The 21,772-nt window shown below is 39.7% G+C and overlaps 1 protein-coding gene across 1 annotated transcript in view; it reads right to left on the bottom strand.

Annotated features, from left to right (window-relative positions):
- Positions 1–2,137: 2,137 nt before the first annotated feature.
- Ccdc173 (coiled-coil domain containing 173) overlaps positions 2,138–21,772 on the bottom strand; it is a 30,965-nt gene continuing 11,330 nt past the window's right edge. The window contains exons 5-9 of the mRNA XM_028763027.1: positions 19,602–19,758; positions 17,812–17,951; positions 14,485–14,677; positions 5,446–5,610; positions 2,138–2,546 (exon numbers count right to left, since the gene is read on the bottom strand). Coding sequence (XP_028618860.1) covers positions 2,202–2,546; positions 5,446–5,610; positions 14,485–14,677; positions 17,812–17,951; positions 19,602–19,758 — 1,000 coding nt within the window. The 3' untranslated portion in view covers positions 2,138–2,201. The remainder of the gene's footprint in view (positions 2,547–5,445; positions 5,611–14,484; positions 14,678–17,811; positions 17,952–19,601; positions 19,759–21,772) is intronic.

The following is a 21,772-nucleotide window of genomic DNA, read 5'->3' as shown; positions in this document are numbered from 1 at the left end:
GCCTTTGCCAGCTGTTGAATGAACTAGCACACTCGTGCAGCTAAATCTGCCAGGGAGAAAAGGAAAAGCAATACACTTTCGATTTTAAAAATAAGCAGTAGGCACTGGAGAGAGCTCAATGTGTAAAGTGCTTTGTTGTGCAAGCATGAGGACCTGTATTGGATCCCCATCAACCATTTAAAAGCTGGCCATGGTGAGATGTATTTGTGATTCAAGCACCAGGGGAAGGGAGAATAAAGACAGAAGTATGAGCCCCTGCTTTAAAAAAAAAAAAAAAAGTCTTTTGAGGAACACCTAAGGTTCATCTCCGGCACACACAGAAAGGGTCCACAGTGTGGTGATGCCTGAATATAATCTGAGTGGTTGGAGAAACAAGATTAGGTTTGAGACCAGCCTGAGCTACATAAGATCTTGACTCAAAAAAAAAAAAAAAAAAAAAAAAAACAAACAAAAAAAAAACACATATGCAGTAACAACTACCAGAGTCAAATTCCAGCACAAACTAATCAGAAAGACACAACCTCACAGTCATTTAGAATGCGGGTTGGTTTGTTTTTATTGTTAGTAAGAGTGTGGATCTTTAATGGGGATGCAAAATAGTGCTAAGCTTTAGAAAGTAAAGCAGCAGGTGTGCTAGCCCATACTTGTAAGCCATGAGACAGATGGGTGGTAGAAAGTCAAGAGCATGAGAACCACCTGGGCTACTTAGACATGTCTTAAGACTAAGAAGGAAAAATTTAAAGACATACTGAGACTGTAGAGATGGTTCAGTGACTTGCTGCTCTTGCAAAGGATCAAGGTTTTGTTCCCAGTACCCACATGGTAGTTTATAACTATTGGTAACTCCAGTATCAGGGAATCCAACACCCTTTTCTGGCCTTTGTGGACACAAGTCATGCGCATGGTGCATATACATACTTGCAGGCAAAACATACACATGAAAATCATTTTTTTAGTATGAGCTGTAGGATTCTACCTATATGAGTTATTTAGCCAGATTAGATGGTACAGATAGTGGTTGTTTACAAAAGTTGAGGGAAGGAGGGAATGAGGGAACAGGATAATATTTGAGTGAATATAGAGTTTGGGTTTGCAGTATGACAGAAGTCCAGAAATTACAGAGCAATATTGTGGCGCTTTGAATAAACTTGGCACATGGGAGGTGCTACTATGGCCAACAAGGTGTGGCCTTGTTGGAGGAAGTGCATCACTGTGAAAGTGGGCTTTGAAGTCCTATATGCTCAAGCTCCACCCAGTGGGGAAGAGACCCTCCTGGCTGCCTGAGGAAGATAGTCTCCTCCTGGCTGCCTTCCAATCAATATGTAGAACTCCTGGCTCCTCCAGCACCATGACTGTCTGCATGCTCCTTGCCATGATGATAATGGACTAAACTTCCGAACCTGTAAGCCAGACTCAAATAAATGTTTTTTTAAATAAAAGTTGCCTTGGTTATTGTGTCTCTTGACAGCAATAAAACCCTAAGACAAATAAAAATATACTTAGCACTATTAGGTCATACTTCGAAGTGTATGTTCTAGCTCTTATAGTGCATGTTTTTTTGTTGTTTTTTTTTAAACCACAATTGAAAAAAACTAAGGGAGATGTAGTTCATAAAAACTCAATGAACTTGTATATCAAGTAGACATTGACTACATATATAGAATTATTTTAAGTAATTTCATATACTCAGTCACACAATGTCCATTTCATCTAAAATGTTTTCAGCAGGATAAAGTGCACCCACAGGATTGTGTAGTGATGACTTTGAACCTATTGAGCAGCACCTCCCCGTTTTCCCAGTCAATAAAGTGAGGAGCTGACTTTGACCCTCAGAGCCACATTAAAGAAAAATATCCAGTGTGGTGGTACAGACTTATAATCCCAGTGCTGAGAAGGTAGACGTAGGCAGATCCCTAGGACTCACTGGCCAGCCTGCTTGTTGAGGTCCAGGCCATTGAGACATCCAGCTTTAAAAAAAAAAAAAAAAAAAGATGGATGCAGTGTAAGAAACAAGACTGTTCTCTGGAATCTACACACACATGCACAGGTACCTGAGCTTTTATGTGTACTTAGTGTAAATACTGCAAAGAATCAAACCAGGCAACACATTTTAGAGAGATAAGTAGTGGCTTTATTATCAGAAATTCCATTATATTTGTAGCTCATTACAATAAATTTTATCAATCAAAATATGACCTTTCTTACCAAGTAAAACCTAGCCTTCTCTTTGACTTCTGAAAATCATTATACTTTGATCCTTGATTTTTATAAAAAGGGAGCTGGACCCCAGTGGCATCGTTTGCCTGATAGCTTGGTCTTATCCCACCTCTGCCAACAAAGGGTGGTCCACGTCCACCTCCCACTCCTTCCTGCACAGCTTTTACCATAGGGTAGGTGTATTTCTTTGTTGATTCAGATTCAGAGTTAATTACTTCTCTGGCATACTTCTCAAATTCTTTCTCCTTCTCAACTGTAAGGGCTTCAGAAAGTCTCCAATAATCTAATTCTTCTTCCTTCAGTTGTTTGGCATTAAATTTATTTATGGCCTATTTAGAAGAAAAATAAATTTTAGTATTGGTCAAAAACATGTTTTCCAAATATCTATGTAATTTTAAGATGTAGTTGAAATTTTATAAACTTGGTATTTTACAAATATGCTATAACTCATCACTTCTTTTATGCTTCTAAGAATATACTCAAAGTATAGATTAAATATTTAAATTCATAGCTTTATGTGATACATAGTTAAACAACATAACAAAATTAAAAGCATAAATAAAATTTAGGTTAAAAATTGGGCAGCTATAAATACAATTCTCTTTCAATCATTTTCATATATGATCTTTGGTAAGTTAAAAGGCATATATATAATTATTGTTCCTGCCCATCAACATAAAACTAAGGCAACAGGGAATACCTAAGTTATATGCAACCAGTTACATTCTGTTTCCCAGGAATGTAAAACTAGAACAATGAGTGACATTAACCTATGAAAATGTATTCAGAACAGAGAAAATAAGTACTATGGGCAATCTCCCAAATACATTACTTTAGAAAGGCTTTGTCGTATAATGTTATATTAATTTATTTTGGAAGAGATGTTTTAGTGGCTTTTTTTGTGAAATTTTGATTGATAGACTTCAATTTTATATTTGTAACATTTTAAGAAGTACTGAATTTCTAAATATAAGTTGTTTTTCCTGTATATAGATATATTTACTATCTATGAAAATATTTTAATAATATAAAACTTTAACATAAGATCTGATCATTCCTACTAATTGAAATTTCTAAGGGAAAGGCACAAGTATATCAGTTTGAAATACCAAACTTTTTATCACTAAGTTCAAAAAGTAAGGCTTATGTTCTCTTTGCTGAATTGGGGATAAAATATCCAGAGTCTTAAAAAAAATTAGTATACAATAAGAAGAGAAGACAGAAGAATGTAAACAATCTCACCAAGGGGTAAGAAGGTAAAATGAGATGCCCTTGTTTGCATATCAGAAGAAGAAAAAATAATTTAAAAAAATAGTGCTTGGCACATAGTACATAGACACTGAGTTATAAATACATTGTAGGGGCTAAAGATGTGGTTCAGCAGTTAAGTGCACTGGCTGCTCTTCCAGAGGACCAAGGTTCAGTTCCTAGCACCCACGTGGTAGTTCACAACTGTCTTTAACTCCAGTTACAGGGTTTTCAACTCCCTCTTCTGGCCTCCATAGGCATCAGTGTGTGTGTGTGTGTCTGTAGGCCCTCACACATATAAGCAACTGAATCCAGCACAAATACACACACACACACACACACATTTTAAAAAATGCATCATAATCAAATAGGACTAATCACAGGAATACACTCTTTCCATGTTTAAACTTGTTCAAGTGCTGGGAGGTGGTGTTTCAATGGATAAAATACTTGTCCTGCAAGTGTAATGACCAGAGTCTGGATCCCCAGAACCCAAAATAAAAGTAGGGCAAGGTAGGGAGGCTACCTGTAATAGCCACACTCAGGAAGCAGAGTTAAGATTCTCTGGGGCAAATTGTCTAGCTAAACTAGCTGGAATCTGTAAACAGTAGGTTCAGATAGAGAACCTGCCTCCAAAAATGGGAGAACAATTGAGATAGCCAACATCAACTTTGGGCCTAAACACACACACACACACACACACACACAGAGTTTCAGGGGATCAGACACCCTCACACAGACATGTATGCAAGCAAAACATCAATGCACATAAAATAAAAATAAATAAGTTGAAAAAAAGAACAAAATAATTGTCAACAGTTTGAATAGATACTTTGCAAAAGAAGTCAATAAACGTCTAACAAGGATATGCAAAGTAGTTCACTGAAGACAGATTAAGCCACTCCATCGGAACAGTTAACATTCCAAGATGCCAATACGAAGGCTTGGAAAGGATGTAGAATGACTTGTGTTCATTCATGTTGCTGACAGGAATGGAAGAGGAGCATGTATTTGGAAAAGATTCTGCACAGAGATGGCTGGACACCAGATTCTCTATCCATCATTTAAATCTCTGATATTCCTTTGTCTCACAATCAAATCCCACAAAATCCCAAGCAACATGGTTGTTGGGGTATTGTTGTAAGGTTGGGGAAAATAATGTTTGGAACTCTACCTAGAGGTAGACTGCATTAGGATGTGCCATAAAGTAAAGAGGGAGAAAATGACACAAAAGATTCACATCCGAGCCTATGGATACTATGGATCAGAGCCCATGCCGTGTGAATGCATCATCCTTAGTACTTACTCAGCATAACAGGCTCTAAAGAAAGATAAAAAATTGTAAGCAAATCCCTAGAATGAGAACCGTGGGGAGCAGGTGCAGTCCTGAGTGAATACATCCTGTTGCCATGAGCACAGACCCAATGCCTCATGGAGTAGCAAAGCCTTCCCAAATCCAAGTGTGGATGTTGACAGTGTGTGCAGAAAATGTCCATGGCAGCTTCCTCCTCCTGGATGTGTACAGCCTGAGACTGCTTCCCTACAGAGACTCCCTACCGAGATGAACTAAGCCTGACTCCTTATTTGACTGTATGTAATACCCCTCCTGTTTGAGCTGTATATAATAAACCTGCCTCTTCACTTCAGATGGATGAAATAAAGGGCCTGAGTTTCCAGGTGGTTGCTGGTGTGTCTTCATCAGAGCACACGGCCCACGGGATCTTTGCTATTCTGTATATATGTCTCATGCTTCTTCTTTCCTGATGCTCCAGTTAGATCAATCCTTAAGCCATCACAGCACAGAATCACAGAGCAGAGATCCTAAAGCTAATTTCACATGTTTGCTATGTTTTTATTGTGACACGGTAACAATCATTTATTCCTGTCCGATGAAGGAAACCACTTAAGAGAGAGAAAACCAAAGTGAAGTCTCTGTTACGTATTTATTTTTAAAAATCCCGGGAAAGTGAGAATACTTACTATTTGCTGAATGTGAGCATCTTGAGTTTCCAGTTTCTCTTTGGTAGCTTTGAGCTTTTTCTCCTTTTCAAGCTCCTGGAAGAGCTTATCTGCCTTCAAGACAGCCTGCAATTGTTCCTTAGCCTCTATTTTCCTTTGTCTTTCTTCTTCCTCTTTATTTTTCATCTAGATGTTTAATGGCAGAAAAAAAAAACAAAAATAAGTTTCAGCAACCAGTTTTCATTAAAAAGGAGTCAGAATGTTTCAAGCACAGAGCCAGGAGCAGTGTGAGGACGAAAAACTACGTGTGGCTGGGTTAGTTTGTTTTATTCTCTTGAACAGCAGAGGCATACTTAATGAAAGTGTAAGAAGAGTAATGAAGACTAATGTCTTTGATTAAAACCAACAACACACACAGTTGTGGAGGGTAATGCGTGCCTGTAATCTCAGCAGTGGAGAAAAGGAAACTGAGGCCGGAAGATCATGAGTTCAACGCACGAAGCCTGGGCTCCACAGTGAGACTGCAGAAGGAGAACAGGAAGCGCAGGAACAGGAAGAAGAAAACACAGGAACAGAAAAGCCAGGTCCAAAGGTTCAGAACTACTGGCATGTTAACAATTAATTGCTAGAATGTTTAGGAGCCATGCAATTCGAATGTTCAGACAGACGTGAAAGGAATAGAGTAGGAGATCCGTTCTCTAAGACTGAGAAATACAGAAAGGTAGTCAGGTAACTTATGTGGCTTTTCTTAAGACACTTAAAGTAACATAAAAAGCAATCCTGTCGCTTAAGATGGTTCTGAAGAAGAACTTGTTGCTTTACATCCATAAATAGCTTGACAGAGGGCTGGAGAGATGGCTCAGTGGTTAAGAGCACTGACTGCTCTTCCAGAGGTTCTGAGTTCAATTCCCAGCAACCACATGGTGGCTCACAACCATCTGTAATCTGATGCCCTATTCTGGTGTGTCTGAAGACAGAGTACTCACATACACGAAATAAATAAATAAAAACCTTTAAAAAAAATAGCTTGGCAGAGGGGAGATGTGATGATTTGTTTATGTTTGGCCCAGGAAGTGGAGCTATGAGGAGATGTGGCCGTGTTAGAGTAGGTGTGTTACTGTGGGCATGGGCTTTAAGATCCTCCTCCTAGTTTCCTAGAAGCCAGTCTTCTCCTAGCTCCCTTTGGAACAAGAGGTGGAACTCTCAGCTCCTCTAGCCCCATGTCTGCCTGGATGTTGCCATGTTCCTGCCTTGATGATAATGGACTGAACTTCTGAACCTGTCAGCCAGCCCCAATGAAATGTTGTCCTTATAAGAGTCATGATGTCTGTTCACAGCAGTAAAACCCTAACTAAGACAAATGAGGAAGGGTGTGCTGGAAAAATGACTCAGCCGTTAAGAGCAGTTGCCACTCTTCCAAAGGTTCCAGGTTTGGTTCCCAGCACCCACATAACAGCTCATAACCATCTGTAACTCCAGTTCTGGATGATACTACTCTCTTCTGGATTTCATGGGCATCAGGCACACACATGATGCAGATATACATGAAGGCAAAATATACATTTGAACTAATAAAATAAATAAATGTAAACAAATACCTTTAAAAAGTATCTTGTGTGAGCAGGGTGGTGGTGGCGCACGCCTTTAATCCCAGCACTTGGGAGGCAGAGGCAGGCGGATTTCTGAGTTCCAGGCCAGCCTGGTCTACAGAGTGAGTTCCAGGACAGCAGGGCTACACAGAGAAACCCTGTCTCGAAAAAAAAAAAATCTTGTGTGTAACTAACTGATGGTTATACTATCTTCAGTATAAAGGTAAATGTTGGTTTTTGGCAACCAGCGAATACTGGGCAACTAGGCCTCTAGCTTCTGCAGACCAAAGAGTCCCTTGTAAACAATGGTCTCAGAGGTCAGCACAGGGCCAAGCTTCAGCTCCAGTATGTCCAGAGTCCCCTGAGGGATTAGACCCTTGGTTTTATGGTCTTTGAAGTAATTAAGGTTGCAGAACTCTGATTTCTGAGGTTCCAGCAGTCACTGCAGGACCTGATGTCTCTGTTGCCATGGTCCCAGAGGTTATTTGGTCCTGTAACTATAACCACATGCCAATATAGTAGACAAGCTTCACTGGGTTTGAAGTTTGGTATCCTGCCTTCAGCGAGTGCATACAATCCATGGTCTGATCAACATTTGATGCCAACTGGTCACCTTGGTGCTGAGTGTGCAGCACTATCCTTGCTCCTGTGGTCACATAGCCAAGACAGGCTCACTTCAGCAACTCATTCAATATTCAACATCAGCTTTCACCTGTTCCACTAGCTGAACTTTGAAATATGAGTCACAAAAAGCAGAATATCCTAATAGGCTCAGAATAGAAGGAAGTAAAAAAAAAAAATCCACTTTAACAGATGTATAAAACATGACAAAGCAACACACACACAAATTTGACACAGGTACTATGCATGCCCCACCGCCTACCAACTAGCCAACTAACTAACCAACTAACTGCCTATAGCATGTAGTTTTTGCTACCTTGCTTTAAGCCCCAGGCAGACTGCACTTCCAGCCCCGCCCACGTTCCCTTAGATCTTCGGATGAAACACACACACACACACACACACACTAACTTAATTTTCAACCTGACTTATGGCTCAATTGCTGGGCGCTTCTAGTCTCTAGTGGCTAGCATGCCCTTCCTAATACTCTTAGCTCAGCCCCTAAATCAGCCTTCAACTTTAGTTGCTCAGTTACCTTCTCCTTGTTCAGCAACCCAAAACTGCCTGCAGCTTTAGTTGTGTGTCTAATCTCCAACCTGGGGAAACAACCTGTGGCTGCTCTGTCCAAGATCTCACATGGCTGGTCACCTTTTCTCCCTCCAAAGCAAAGTGAAAATCCTTCCCTCTCCCCTGCATCAGCTAGCTTGCCTACAGGGACCGGGAAGTCCCACCTATTCCTCACAGCTCATGGACCACTAGCATCTTTATTGATGAATCAAGAACCAATTGGGGAAGAGGACCTTAGCAGCAGAACCACTCCCTACAAACTGCCTACAAGGGAGTCAAAACTTAATGAGAGCTGAAATGTCTGAGAAATAATTCAGTCTTATGTTCAAAAAAATTAATGACCCTAGAAAAGAGTCAAAAAGATGTAAGAATTATGGAAATCTATCTAAGACCTTGACAAGACAGTCCCCAAAGTCAACATAACAGTAAATTAGTGACAAAACTTCAAAATTCAGAAGAAAAATTTGGCAAGGAGATTGAAACATTGAAAAAAAGCAATCAAACAGAAATACTTAAAATGAAGGAGGGTCAATTAAATAAAAACCACAACAGGCACCATTACTAACAGACAAGTACATACATTTGCAGAGAAACTAAGTTCAGGGTTGGAGGATAAAGAAAACAAAATATAATCTAACAAAAATATATTCAGGTACTGCGCTGTGGCAGCGCACGCCTTTAATCCCCACACTTGGGAGGCAGAGGCAGGCGGATTTCTGAGTTCGAGGCCAGCCTGGTCTACAGAGTGAGTTCCAGGACAGCCAGGGCTACACAGAGAAACCCTGTCTCAAAAAAAAAAATTCAGGAAAAGAATTAATGAGCACAAACAATATTTCCCAGATGTCTGGTATATGTTCAAGAGGCCACATTTGAGAATTCATGGTGTAAAAGAAGGAACAGAGCTAAAAACGAAATAGACAGTTTTGTAAAATCATAGCAGAAAACTTTCCAAACTTAGAGAAAGATGTAGGCATCCAAACAGAAGGCACATGTAACTCCACAAAGACATGAACAGAGAAGAAACTCTCCATGACATACTACAGTCAGGATGTCAAAAATTTAGAGTAAAGAAATATACCTAAAACCAGCATGAGGAGACATCAACTCACAAAAAGGCACAAATACGTTGTTTACTCTAGACTCTTTTTATCTGCAATGACAAGAGCCAGACAAAGGTTTTAAGATAAAGACAAATTGAGGCAATTCATGACGACAAAACAGCACTGCAGAAAGTTCTCAATGGAATACTTCACAGGAGAAAGATGAAAGACAGCCTGATTACAGATAAACTAGGCATGGGGAAGAAACACCCATGCCCAGCACAGCAGCTCAGCAAACCCTCATAATTAGTATGGGAGAAAGGAAAATACCAATAATTCAGCAAAGCAGAACATCACTTAACAAATTTATGCAAAATAACAAACCCCTTTCTATGATAAATACTTAAGTGTAAATGGCCTCAATTCATCACTAAAAATATTCAGACTAGTGAACTGGATTAAAAACAAACAAACAAACAAACAAACAAACAAGAATCACTAGGTGGTGGTGGTGGTGGTGGTACATTCCTTTAATCCACTCAGGAGGGAGAGGCAGTTGGATTTCTGTGAGTTTGAAGTCAGTCTGGTCTACAGGGTCAGTTCTAGGACAGCCAAGGCAACTCAAAAAAAGAAAAAAAAATCAAGAATCAAAAATCAAAATCAAAAACAAAACAAAAGCCTCTCTCAAAAAAACAAAACAAAATACCCAAAAATCAAAAGCCAGAACTATATATGGTCTCCAAGAAACATACTTAGCTAGAAAAAATACCTCAAAACTTAATATTAAAGGATGGAAAACAAATTACCAAACAAGCAAAATGTTAACAAACAGGCATAGCCTTCATTCTATCAGACTGGGTAAGCTTTACACCAAAACTAATTAGAAGAGGCTGGAGAGATGGCTCAGAGGTTAAGAGCACCGGCTGCCCTTCCAGAGGTTCTGAGTTCAATTCCCAGCAACCACATGGTGGCTCACAACCATCTGTAATGGGATCTGATGCCCTCTTCTGATGTGTCTGAAGACAGCTACAGGGTACTCATATATAAATAAATAAATCTTAAAAAAAAAAAACAAGTGTCCAGTCCCAAACACAGGAGATAGCAAGAATAAAGATTAGCAAATAAATTAATGAAATAAAGATTTAAAGACTAATTAATACACAAGGTTAATCAAAGAGTTGGTTATTTGAAAATGTCGAGCAAGCTGACAGAAGGGAGCAATCAAATTAATAAAACTAGAGTGTCTACACCTGATTTAAAAAAAAGAGATAAAAGTGTCATTACACCTGATTTCAATAAAACTAGAGATAAAGCTGTCATTACACCTGATTTCAATGAACCACAGAACATCAATAGAAATTAGTATAAAAACTTATATTATGGAAAGCTGGATAAGCCAGAGGAAATTCTAAGGCATATCATATACCAAACTAAAACCCTGAAGATATGCCTTAAATAGACTGATTACAAGCAATGAGATTAAAGCTGTTATTAAAAGCCTTCCCTCAAACAAAAGTTTGCAATAGCTGGATTCACTGCTGAATTCTATCAACCTTTCAATGATGACCGCACACCAATTCATCTTAATTATTTCATAAAATACAAAGTGAAAGAACACTATCAAATCCATTCTGTGAAGCCAATATTATCCTGATACCAGAACAAAGTAAAGACACTATAAAAGGAAGAAAGGGAGAGAGAGAGGGGGGAGGGGGGGAGGGAGGGAGGGAGGGAGGGAGGGAGGGAGGGAGGGGAAGGAAGGAAGGAAGGAAGGAAGGAAGGAAGGAAGGAAGGAAGGAAGAAAACTAAAGATTAATTTCTTTGATAAGCAGAGATACATAAATGCTCAGTAAAATACTTACAAACCAAACCAGCAACACATTAAGAAAATTATACATTATGACCAAATTGGCTTCACCCCAGAAAAACAAGGTTGGTTTAACATATATAAATCAATAAATGTAAGATACCATGAAAATAAATTTAAGGATAGAAACTACATAGTAATTTCAATTGATGCTGAAAGGGCATTTAACAAATTCCATCATGCCTTCATGATAAAAGTGTGGAGACTTTAGGAATAGAAGGAACATACTTCAATATACTGAAGGGTATAGAAAACAAACCTATAGCCAACGTATTAAGCGGAGACAAAGCAAGAGCACTTCCTCTTAACGTTAGGAATAAGACAAGGAAGCCCATTCTCTCCCTCTTATCTGATAGAGTGCTTGGGATCTTAGCTGCAGTGATTAGACAAGACAAAGGTACAAAAGGAATAAAAGTAGGAAAAGAAGAAATCAAACTACCCCTATTAGTAGATGACATGATTATTTAGTTATTTACTTAGTTATTTATTTGGTTTTTTGAGACAGGGTTTCTCTGTATAGCCCTGGCTGCCCTGGAACTCACTCTGTAGACCAGGCTGGCCTCGAACTCAGAAATCCACCTGCCTCTGCTTCCCAAGTGCTGGGATCAAAGGCGTGCACCACCACTGCCCAGCAGACATGATTTTTTAAAAGATCCTGTTGAGTCTACTAGAAAATATTTGGACCTAGTAAACAAAGTAAAAGTTGCAGAAAATCAACACAAAGAAAACAATAGCTTTCACTTATTCTATACAGCTCTCAGAGAAAGAAACTGGGAAAAATATCTCATTCAAAATAACTCCAAAAACAAGTATTTAGGAATATATCTAACTAAAGAAGTGATAGACATCTACAACAAAAGCTTTGTGACATTGAAAAAGGAAATCACAAAAGATACTAGACAATGGAAAGACATTCTGTGCTCTTGGATTGGTAGAATTAATATTGTGAAAATGGCTATACTGCAAAAACAAACTAACAGATTTCATCTAATATCTATCAAAATTCCAATGTCATATTTCATAGGTTTAAAAAAAAAAAAAAAAACAGGGCTGAGAGTTGGCTCAGCAGTTAAGAGCACTGATTCCTCTTCCAGAGGTCCTGAGTTCAATTCCCAGCAACCACATGGTGGCTCACAATCATCTGTAATGGGATCTGATGCCCTCTTTTGGTGTGTCTGAAGAAATAGTGTACTCATATGCATAAACGAATAAATAAATCTTTAAAAAAAAAACAAGTATTTTTTTTCGTATGGACCATAAATGACCAAGAATTGATAGAGCAATCCTAAGGAACAAGAACACTGGAGACAGTACAATATTGAGCCTCTAATTACACTCAGAGTTATACTGGCAGAGCCTGGTGCAGGCATAAAACTGGACAGGTAGATCAACGGAACAGAGGACCTAGAAATAAATGACAAAGCTGTGTCCATCTAGTTTTTGACAAAGGAGGCAAAAACATACAGTTGGAAAAACACAGTCTTTTCAACAGATGGTGCCAGCAAATGAATGTCTCTACCTACGGAAAAGGAAATTACATTCATACATTTCATCTTGTACAAAATCAATTACCTTAATCAAAGACCTTAATTGAAAGCCCAAGCCACTGAAGGAAATGTAGGGAATACTCCTCAATATACTGGGGTAGGCAAGAGATTTTTTTAATAGAATACCAATAGCACAAGAACTAACCCCAGAATCAATAGGCAGGACTTCCTGAAAATGAAAAGGTGTTGTAGAGCAAAGGAAACAATCATCAGAATTAACAGACAGACCTCAAAATGGGAGAAAATGTTCATTAGCACACTTCAGACAAAGGGCTAATATACAGAATTTACAAATCGCAGATTAAACAAGGAAACCAAATTGCCAATCAACAAAAGCAAATGAACTGAATACTTTTCAAAAAAGAAATATAAGTGGACATTACTGTTTTAAAAAGTGTATAATATCCCTAGCTATCAGAGAAATGCAAATTAAAATGACTTTGAGATACCACCTCACCCCAGTCAGAACGGCCACCATCTTAAAGCTGACAATAAATGTTGGAGAGGGGGGCTGGAGAGATGGCTCAGTGGTTAAGAGCAGTGACTGCACTTCCAGAGGTCCTGAGTTCAAATCCCAGCAACCACATGGTGGCTCACAACCATCTGTAATGAGATCTGACGCCCTCTTCTGGTGTGTCTGAAGACAGCTACAGTGTATTCATATATAATAAATAAATAAATCTTTAAAAAAAATGTTGGAGAGGATGTGGAGAGAAAGAAAGCCTTATTCAGGGCTGGTGGGGGGGGGGAGGGATGCAGTCACTGTGGGAACTTGCTTCGAGATTTCTCAAGAAGTTTAAAAAATAACTGTATGACCCAGCTATTTCATCTCAGAGCAAATATTCAGAAAATCCCATAGAAATATTTACATCTCCATGCGTATAGCTGCTTTATTTATTCACTATAACAAAAAACTTAAATCAACCCTAGTTATTCATATTTCAACAAAAGAATGGATAATGAAAATGTTATATATATTTTAAAGAAAACTGTAATCTGAATATATGCAAGAAATTGGGTAGACTTAAAACATGTAACTTTAAGTGAGGTCACACAATCTTAGAAAGGAAAAAACCATTCTCATGCAGAACCTAGGCAATAATCTATGTGTATGTGGCTACAGTAACAAGTGTCCATGTGGATACAGTGTATCATGCAGGGGAGAGGACAGGGAAAGTAAACATCAGGAAGGAGGACGGACTGCATGCAGGTGATGAGCCTGAGTATGACAGGACAGAGAGCCAAGTGTGTGTCTGGGTCTAACTCTGGTGGAGTCCCAGTGTTGGTGGAGGAGCAGAGCATGCAATACACTCAATAGTCAAAGTGGAGAGCCCAGCATGAAGCTCCACAGATTCTCTTCTAACGACCTTTCCAATTGTATAGACGTTCGTCTGGGTGGATAGACTTTGGCTCTAGTTCTTTTCGGTGGAGGCCTGACTGACTGACTGACTGACTGACTGACTAATTGATTTATTGATTTGGTTTTGACACAGGATTTCTCTGTAGTCTTGGGTGTCCTGGAACTCACTCTGTACATCAGGCTGGCCTTGAACACAGAGGTCGGCCTGCCTCTGCCTCCCTAGTGCTGGGATTAAAGGTGTGCACCTCCACATCTAGCTGGTGTTAGATGATTATCATTTTTTTTTTCCGTAAGGATTTTTTTAATCATAAAGTTTATAAACAAAAAAGTTTAAAAGTAAGTATTTGTTTCAAAAATATAAGAAGATAATTTACATACTATTTTTCAAATCTCTGTTAGTTTTTTGAGAGAGGAGAAGTAGCCATGGCAGGAAAGTCTCAAATCTATGCACTGAAACTGAATTGTTTACCACAGAGGTTCTATAATCTGCAATTGCTTTCAAGTCTGCTTGATTTTTTTCATGTTTTTCTTTTTCTCTTTTCTCCAGTTCAGTGTCAGCTTCAGCAATATCTCTAGCAATAATCAAATCTTCAGTATCAAGTTTCTCTTTTATTAGTTCACTTAGAAAATTATCTATTCTTTCTCTCCGTTCTTCCATTAGCCTGTAACAGAACAACCACATTTGCCAAATCACCCTGAACAGCTCTGTAATAGAGTTATAATACTTTCATTAGGGAATCTGAAATAATTTAAAACCATCTAAAAAGAGATCTGTGGTTCCCTTTATATATACAGTTATATCAGGTAGAAATTAATTTGCCATACACTTAAAAAATTAATTCTTGAGATAAATAAGGAAATTAATTTCATAACTACAAAGTACCATGTATAGTAAACATTTCCAAGTGAGCAATATGTACAGCCTAATCATATGTATACTTATGTAAGAAAAGGTGTCAAACTCTGCATCACACTGGAAGATACTTTTCCTGCATGTGGTGTACTCTTGCATGTGCTCATGAGTGTATGGTGGGTGTAAGTGAAGACCAGAAGTTGATGTTGCAATTCTTCCTCTATAGCTCTCAGCATTTTTATTTTTTGAGACAGGGTTTCACTATGTAGCCTTGGCTAGCCTGGAACTGCTGTGTAGACCAGGATGTCCTCAAATTTACAGAGATTCTCTCATCTCTGTTTCCCAAGTGCTAGGATTAAAGGCATGCACCACCAGGCTAGCTTTTCTTTTCTTTTTTGAATCTCACCAGTGGCTGCTAGTGACCCTTCAGGATCCACTTATTCCTACCCCCTGCTCAGACTGGGGTTAGTTACACCACCACACACAGCATTATGTGTGAATCAAGGCTGCTTGTGCAGCCCAGAGTATATTTTGGAATACTTTGCTGGGCTGTTCTGCTTGCTCTAACACTGAGACTATAAAAATCCTTTCTTTAAATAAAACCTTGGAAATAACTAAGTTATCAAAATGCTAATAATTCATACTCTCACTACATCCCACCTGGAACCAAATCATAGATGTGTTGATTTCATCTGTTTATATGTCCCTGTCCCTCATATCATGAAGTTTCTGAGGTCAGGATTGTATGAATTCTCTCTCTAGTCCAGGGCCAAGCATGAGTCTGGATCATCATACACAGTAAGCACATTTTATTGAAGCAACGAGAGAAGGAAACTAAACAAATATTTTAATTAGTTATAACAGGTTCACTAATTTATTAAGTGAGTTTGTGAAGTCTTGTATGAGAAATCATGACAAAGACACCATTCATGGGTGAAAAGAAAGTAGACTCCAAAGTGGAAAAGAGATGGTATGTATATATATATATATATATATATATATATATATATATATATATATATGTATAGGTATAGGTGGCAGATGGTGGTACAGGCCATGAAAATGCTAGGGAGCCATACAGAACACTTTGTAGAAAAGGTGATGTGTCAGTTAACATTTCAAAACACTGTTCTAAACTCATTTACAGGCAGAACACTTAACTATTTGAATATATTCTTTTCAGTACTGAGAGTTTAACAGTAACCGTGTTAAAGCCTTCCACCCTTGTGTAAGTCTTCCCAGTGCTTTAACAAAATGTCTCATTTAAGAAACTTGGAGGTATTATTTATCTCAGCTCATGTTTTCAGAGGTGTCCTGGATAAAGAAAGAGCAGGGGTGTGTGGACAGAGATGGCTCACCAGTTGAGAGCACTTGTTGCTCTTCCAGAGGATCCAGGCTGGATTCCCAGCACCCATGAGACCATCCCTAACTCTAGTCCTAGGGGAGCCAATCCCCTCTTCTGACCTCTGCTGGCACCAAGTACACACGTGGTGCACAGACTTACATGGAAGCAAAACCCTCACACATAAAATTAATAAATCTAATTTTAAAAATTAAAAAAAAAGAAAAGAAAGGGCCGGCGAAGACTGTGGCCCCAGGGATGTAGTCCACTAACACAGTCCTTCCAATCAGGCTCCACCTGCTCACGCCTCTCAAGAACCATCCTTTCCTGACAGATGAGGTGATCTCTCCAGCATGCACTCCCACCCTGCTGTATTGCTTTGCTGTAGTTCCAAAAGCAACAATACCAACTGACTATGAACTGAAGCCCCCAAATTTGTGAGCCAGAATGAGACTTCTCTCGTTTTAGGCTGAAGAATGAGGTGTTTCCTGCAATATTGGAAAGCTGACTACTACAGCGTGATTTTTCTTTATTTTTTTAGTTTTCATTTTTGGATTTTACTCTACAAGATACAACTTATAATTGAGATAATCTTGAAAATCTTCCATGGGAAGGGGATACTTACTAAAGATCTAGGTGTCCAGGCCTTTAATCCCAGTACTTGGTAGGCAGAGGCAGGTGGATCTCTGTATGTTTGAAGACAACCTGGTCTACATACTGAGTTCCAGAATAACCAGAGTTATAGAGAAAGACCTTGCCTCAAAAAATAAAAATAAATGCCTAAGATTGTGGTGAGGCACACATTGGGAACATCTGTTGTGGCATTTCCAGAGAAGGTTATTTGAGAGGGAAAGGCCCATCCTGAATACGGGCTGGGGTCTTGGACTGAATAAGGAGGGGAAACGAAAAAACAAACTGAGCCTGTGCACCAGCATTCATCTCGCTCTGCGTTCTGGTCCATGTTGATCTGAACAGTCTCATGCTTCTGCCTCCATAGCATGAGCAGCTCTGGCCGCCATGCCTTTCCACCATACAGGGCTGTGTTCACCCTTAAACTGTGAGCCTAGATAAACTCTGCCTTCGTTAAGCTTCTTGTCAAGTAGTCAGCTACAGCAATGAAAAAAGGAAATGTATAGACCATGACTCATAGAGCCTCCTCCAGCTTAGTGCTTCCTCTTCTACAGCATACCAGTATTCTCAACCATCTACCAAAGAGTTCTGGAATGTTCCATGGTACACCTCAACTCTCATGACCCAAATGGAAACTATCAAGTCACTAAATGTCATCTATGAGCCTTCAATTCCCAAAGACAACTATCATAGTGTAATTTCTGAGTCACTGGAAAGCAATTTCAGACAGCACTTGGGTAATTATATTATGTTAAAGTCCTACCTATGGGGTTAGACAGATGGCTGAGCAGTTAAGAACACTCATTGCTCTTGCAGAGGACCCAGCACCCTCATGATGGCTGACAAGAACCCACACCCCAGTTCCAAGGAATGGAGCAGGCACACACGGATGTGGTACACTTATATCATGCAGGCAAAACATTCAGACTCATAATAAGGTCAATACATCTGAAAGTATTTTTAAATCCTACCTGTTTGTTTCAGCTTCTTTGTCTTTCCTCATTTGTATAAGACGTTTTTTGGCTTTGATAAACTTTCTAATCTTTTCATCTTCCTCCTCTTGCTGCTGCTGTTCTACAGCTCGGATGATGTTTTTATCATGCATATTGTCCTTAAGGAAATAATTATGTATTGTCACTGAAATGCCTTTCAATAGTCTACCAAGAGTCTGTCAAGTGGTCATGGCTTCTCACCCACTTATTTCTCTTCTAAAAATTTATCCCAAAGTAATAATCAGAAGTTTTAATAAATGTTCATGTTAAGATTTATTTACAAGCAGTCCCAAAGGACAGGGCATGGAGCGGGCTTCATAGATAAGTTCTAAGAAAAACAACATAGGTAATTGTGTATTATTCAGTCAAATATTGAAAATTAGCATCAATATACATCTGTCAGAATTTATTGAATATATGGAAAAAACAAGTGATCAAAATAAAAATTTTTTTTTTTTTTTTTGGTTTTTTTTTCGAGACAGGGTTTCTCTGTGTAGCCCGGGCTGTCCTGGAACTCACTCTGTAGACCAGGCTGGCCTCGAACTCAGAAATCCTCCTGCCTCTGCCTCCCAAGTGCTGGGATTAAAGGCGTGCGCCACCACCGCCCGGCAAAATAAAAATTTTAAAAGGTCAAAATAAAGTCACTAAACAAATGAAAATCAAGATAGAAAGTAACCATTTGTAATAGTGGGCATAGTGCTGCATAGCTGTGATCTGTGTGGCTGGGGCGGGGAAGGACTACAGCAGGAGAATCACAAACTTGAGGTCAGTCAGGGTTGTATAGGGAGACCCTGTCTTAAAACAAAACGAAAATGAACATTCACATAATGAAAGGTCAGTGGTACAGAGCTTGCATCTGCAGAGGCGAATAGTTCCACAGTCCTGGTGCCATCATCAGTGTAATGTGTGGCAAGAGTAAGGGGCTGAGAAGTGTACTACAAAGGGAGATGGCCATGTCTCCAATGCCTGGACAAAGGGGCAGATAATGGATGAAACCAATCAACAGTCATACTGATAGCATTCAGAGTCTAATTATAAAAACTGCATGCAGGGACTGGCAAGATGGATCAAGGAGGCAGGGTAGCTGACCCTTCCGGTCCTCAGGCCTCAGGCCTCTTGTGGTAGAAGGAGACTCTGGGAAACAAAGGGGCTGAGCAATGAAGCACCTCTCCTTTTCCAAGCTCTCAGTGCCTGATGTTTTAACTTTGCAGCACAAATATTACTTTTAAAAAATGTTGGGGCTGGAGAGATGACTCAGCAGTTAAAAGCACTGACTGCTCTTCCAGAGGATCCAGGTTCAGTTCCCAGCACCCACATGGAGGTTCACAACCTTCTGTAACTCCAGTTCCAATGGACCCAGCACCCTCTTTCTGACCTCTGCAAGCACAGCACACATGTGGTGCACATATATACATGCAGGCAAAACATCCATACACATAAAAATTATATAAATTTTAGAAGTGTTAGAGACAAATAAAAATCATGAAATCAAATAAATTATGTCATCTCTAAGCTATCACAGCAGAAATTATACATAAATAACCTTATTCATTCCTAACAACTTTTGTTTTAAAGAAATTGATTCCATATCGAAAACTTATTATTTTCTCTCCTATGTGAGATCACACCCACACAAAGCCATACTGACTAGGATCAGCCAGAGTGTGCATTCTCTCGGGACACAGATTTCTGGATGTGTGTTTCTACCTCAGCATGTCAAGCCAGGCATCTGACTGTGTAACTGCCTGACTGTGGCATTTGTGACTTACAAAGAACAGTTTCCTGCTTGCATCTATCTCTTCCTGTTTCTTGCTTAGGTTTTTCTTCATCTCTATTTCATACAGCAAATTCTGCCGCTTTATCTCCTCGGCATCTTTTTCTTCACTTTTCTTTCTTGTTTCTTCTTCCTCTTCATGCTCCTTTATTCTAAAGTAAAAAGGTTAAGTGTAACTGAGAGCAAGGAAAAAAAAGTTATATCTTAGGGAGAAGAACCAGGTGCTATGAATCTTCAGGAAGGTCGTAGGGAAAGAAAGTGACAGTGACGGAAACAATCCAAATGACCCTGGCTGCCCACATTTGCTGGGCTTCAAGCCCATTTTGTTCCTTGACAAAAAAGAACTTGACAGCAGGCTCAACGGCTCCCTTTCTTTAGAAAGGACATTTAGCTGAATAAGAGAAATGGAGAGGTTCATGGGCTCCAGCACAGAGGCTGATGGTGCAGAAGGCACAGCTGAGGTCCTGAGAGGTTGGTTTTGATGGAAAGAGCCATGGAGGAGGGCTCTATATGCAATGGTTCACTCTGCTTGTTATTCCTCCTGTAGCTCCCTGCTAGTTGGCTAATGCCTTCTGAGTTGTAAGCTCCAAAGGCTTGCTGACTCTCAAGGCTCCTGGATGAGTTCCTTGGGGATCACTGGAGGCTGGCCTAGCAGCACAGCCCTGATCAGGAAGCTTCCTCTCCAGCATCACCTCTTCTACTCACTTCCCACACCCCAGGAACTCCCAGCAGCAGCAGCAGCAGTTCCTAGCAGACTCTGGATCCCTGGGGCCCTTCACCTAGCAGGCACCCCTGAGCACACAGCAAGACTCCTTGTGTCCCATGGGTCTATGACCTACTCTAATTGTTTTTCCTTCTGAACAGGTGACTCAGGAGAAGTCAACAATCTAAAGAGACAGCTAAAGAATGAGCTGCTCTCTCATACGCATGCAACGAAGCCAACATTCTCCCGAAGTCTTTTTGCATCAGGAAGAGAAAAACTCCCTTCTGCTAGGCCACAGAGGACCACAAAGGGAAGTAGGCCAAGAAATTTGGCACAGACACAAAGTAAAGAAGCTTAGAAGTTAAGAGCGCTCCCTCCAGGAGTAACTAAAGAAACCATGGATTGTACTGGTCCTTTTAAGTTTAGGACAGAGCAACAAAATACAAACTGTTGCAGCTTTAGGGCTGGAGAGATGAGCTCAGTAGTTAAGAGCACTTCTGTGTCAGGCTCGTAACTCCCTGTAACTTCAGGTAACTATAGCTTCTGGTGCCCTCTTCTGGCCTTTATGGGAATATACCATGTGTTTTATTCACACAGACACACATACACACAAACAAATACAGGGTTTTGTTTTGTTTCCCATCAGCTTGACAGTCAAGATTTACCATCACCAATACCAAAACATTCTCATGACGTAGTCAGATCTAGTTGATTAGTTAAAAGCTGCCCAGTGTATTGGGTTGAAAAGGACCAAGACTCAGGAGGAGGGGGGTGGTGTAGATGACTGATGTCTGCTAGAAACCTGAGAGTTGAAAATAAGATACAAATGTTTCTATTTGTTTAACCAGAGGACCTGAAATTTCCATGAACATCCTAAATTTGCATTAAATCAAATTACCCAAATAAGATAAAAATCTTTATTAACAGGTAATTTAAAATGTAATTGTTAAAAAATCTACCAGTCAATGACATCGCTCCTTTCCACTGGTGCAGAAGATGCTTCCCTCACATTCATGCTCAGAATGCATAACTGCTTTCTGCCCAAAGAATGAATCAGGCAGTGGATGCACAGATATGTTTGTCTTCCAGATTGGCTAGTGCATTCTAAAACAACTGTGCTGTGTGCTCTGCGCATAGCACCATGACGGCAGACAGTGCAACCATGTCAAAGAAGATTCACACTCTCACTGTCCCAAGCTGTGCAGATCGAGATCTAACTTCTCTCAAGCCGGTCCACACTCTCAATAGTTCCATAAAAGCAATGAAGAGGCTGGGAATGCTAATACATGCCTTTAATTCAGCAGAGACAGAGGAAAAGGCAGAGGTAGAAAGGCAGAAGCAGGAGGATCTCTGTGACTCAAGGTCAGCCTGGCCTATGGAGTTCATGCCAGGTCAGCCAGGGTTACCTTGTCTCAAAGATAGATAGATAGATAGATAGATAGATAGATAGATAGATAGATAGA

This window comes from Grammomys surdaster, unplaced genomic scaffold, assembly GCF_004785775.1.
Source record: "Grammomys surdaster isolate TR1022 unplaced genomic scaffold, NIH_TR_1.0 136, whole genome shotgun sequence".
NCBI classification, from domain to species: Eukaryota; Metazoa; Chordata; class Mammalia; order Rodentia; family Muridae; genus Grammomys; species Grammomys surdaster.
The sequence above is the reverse complement of the archived record's forward strand: the minus strand, read 5'-3'. Positions and strand labels throughout refer to the sequence as shown.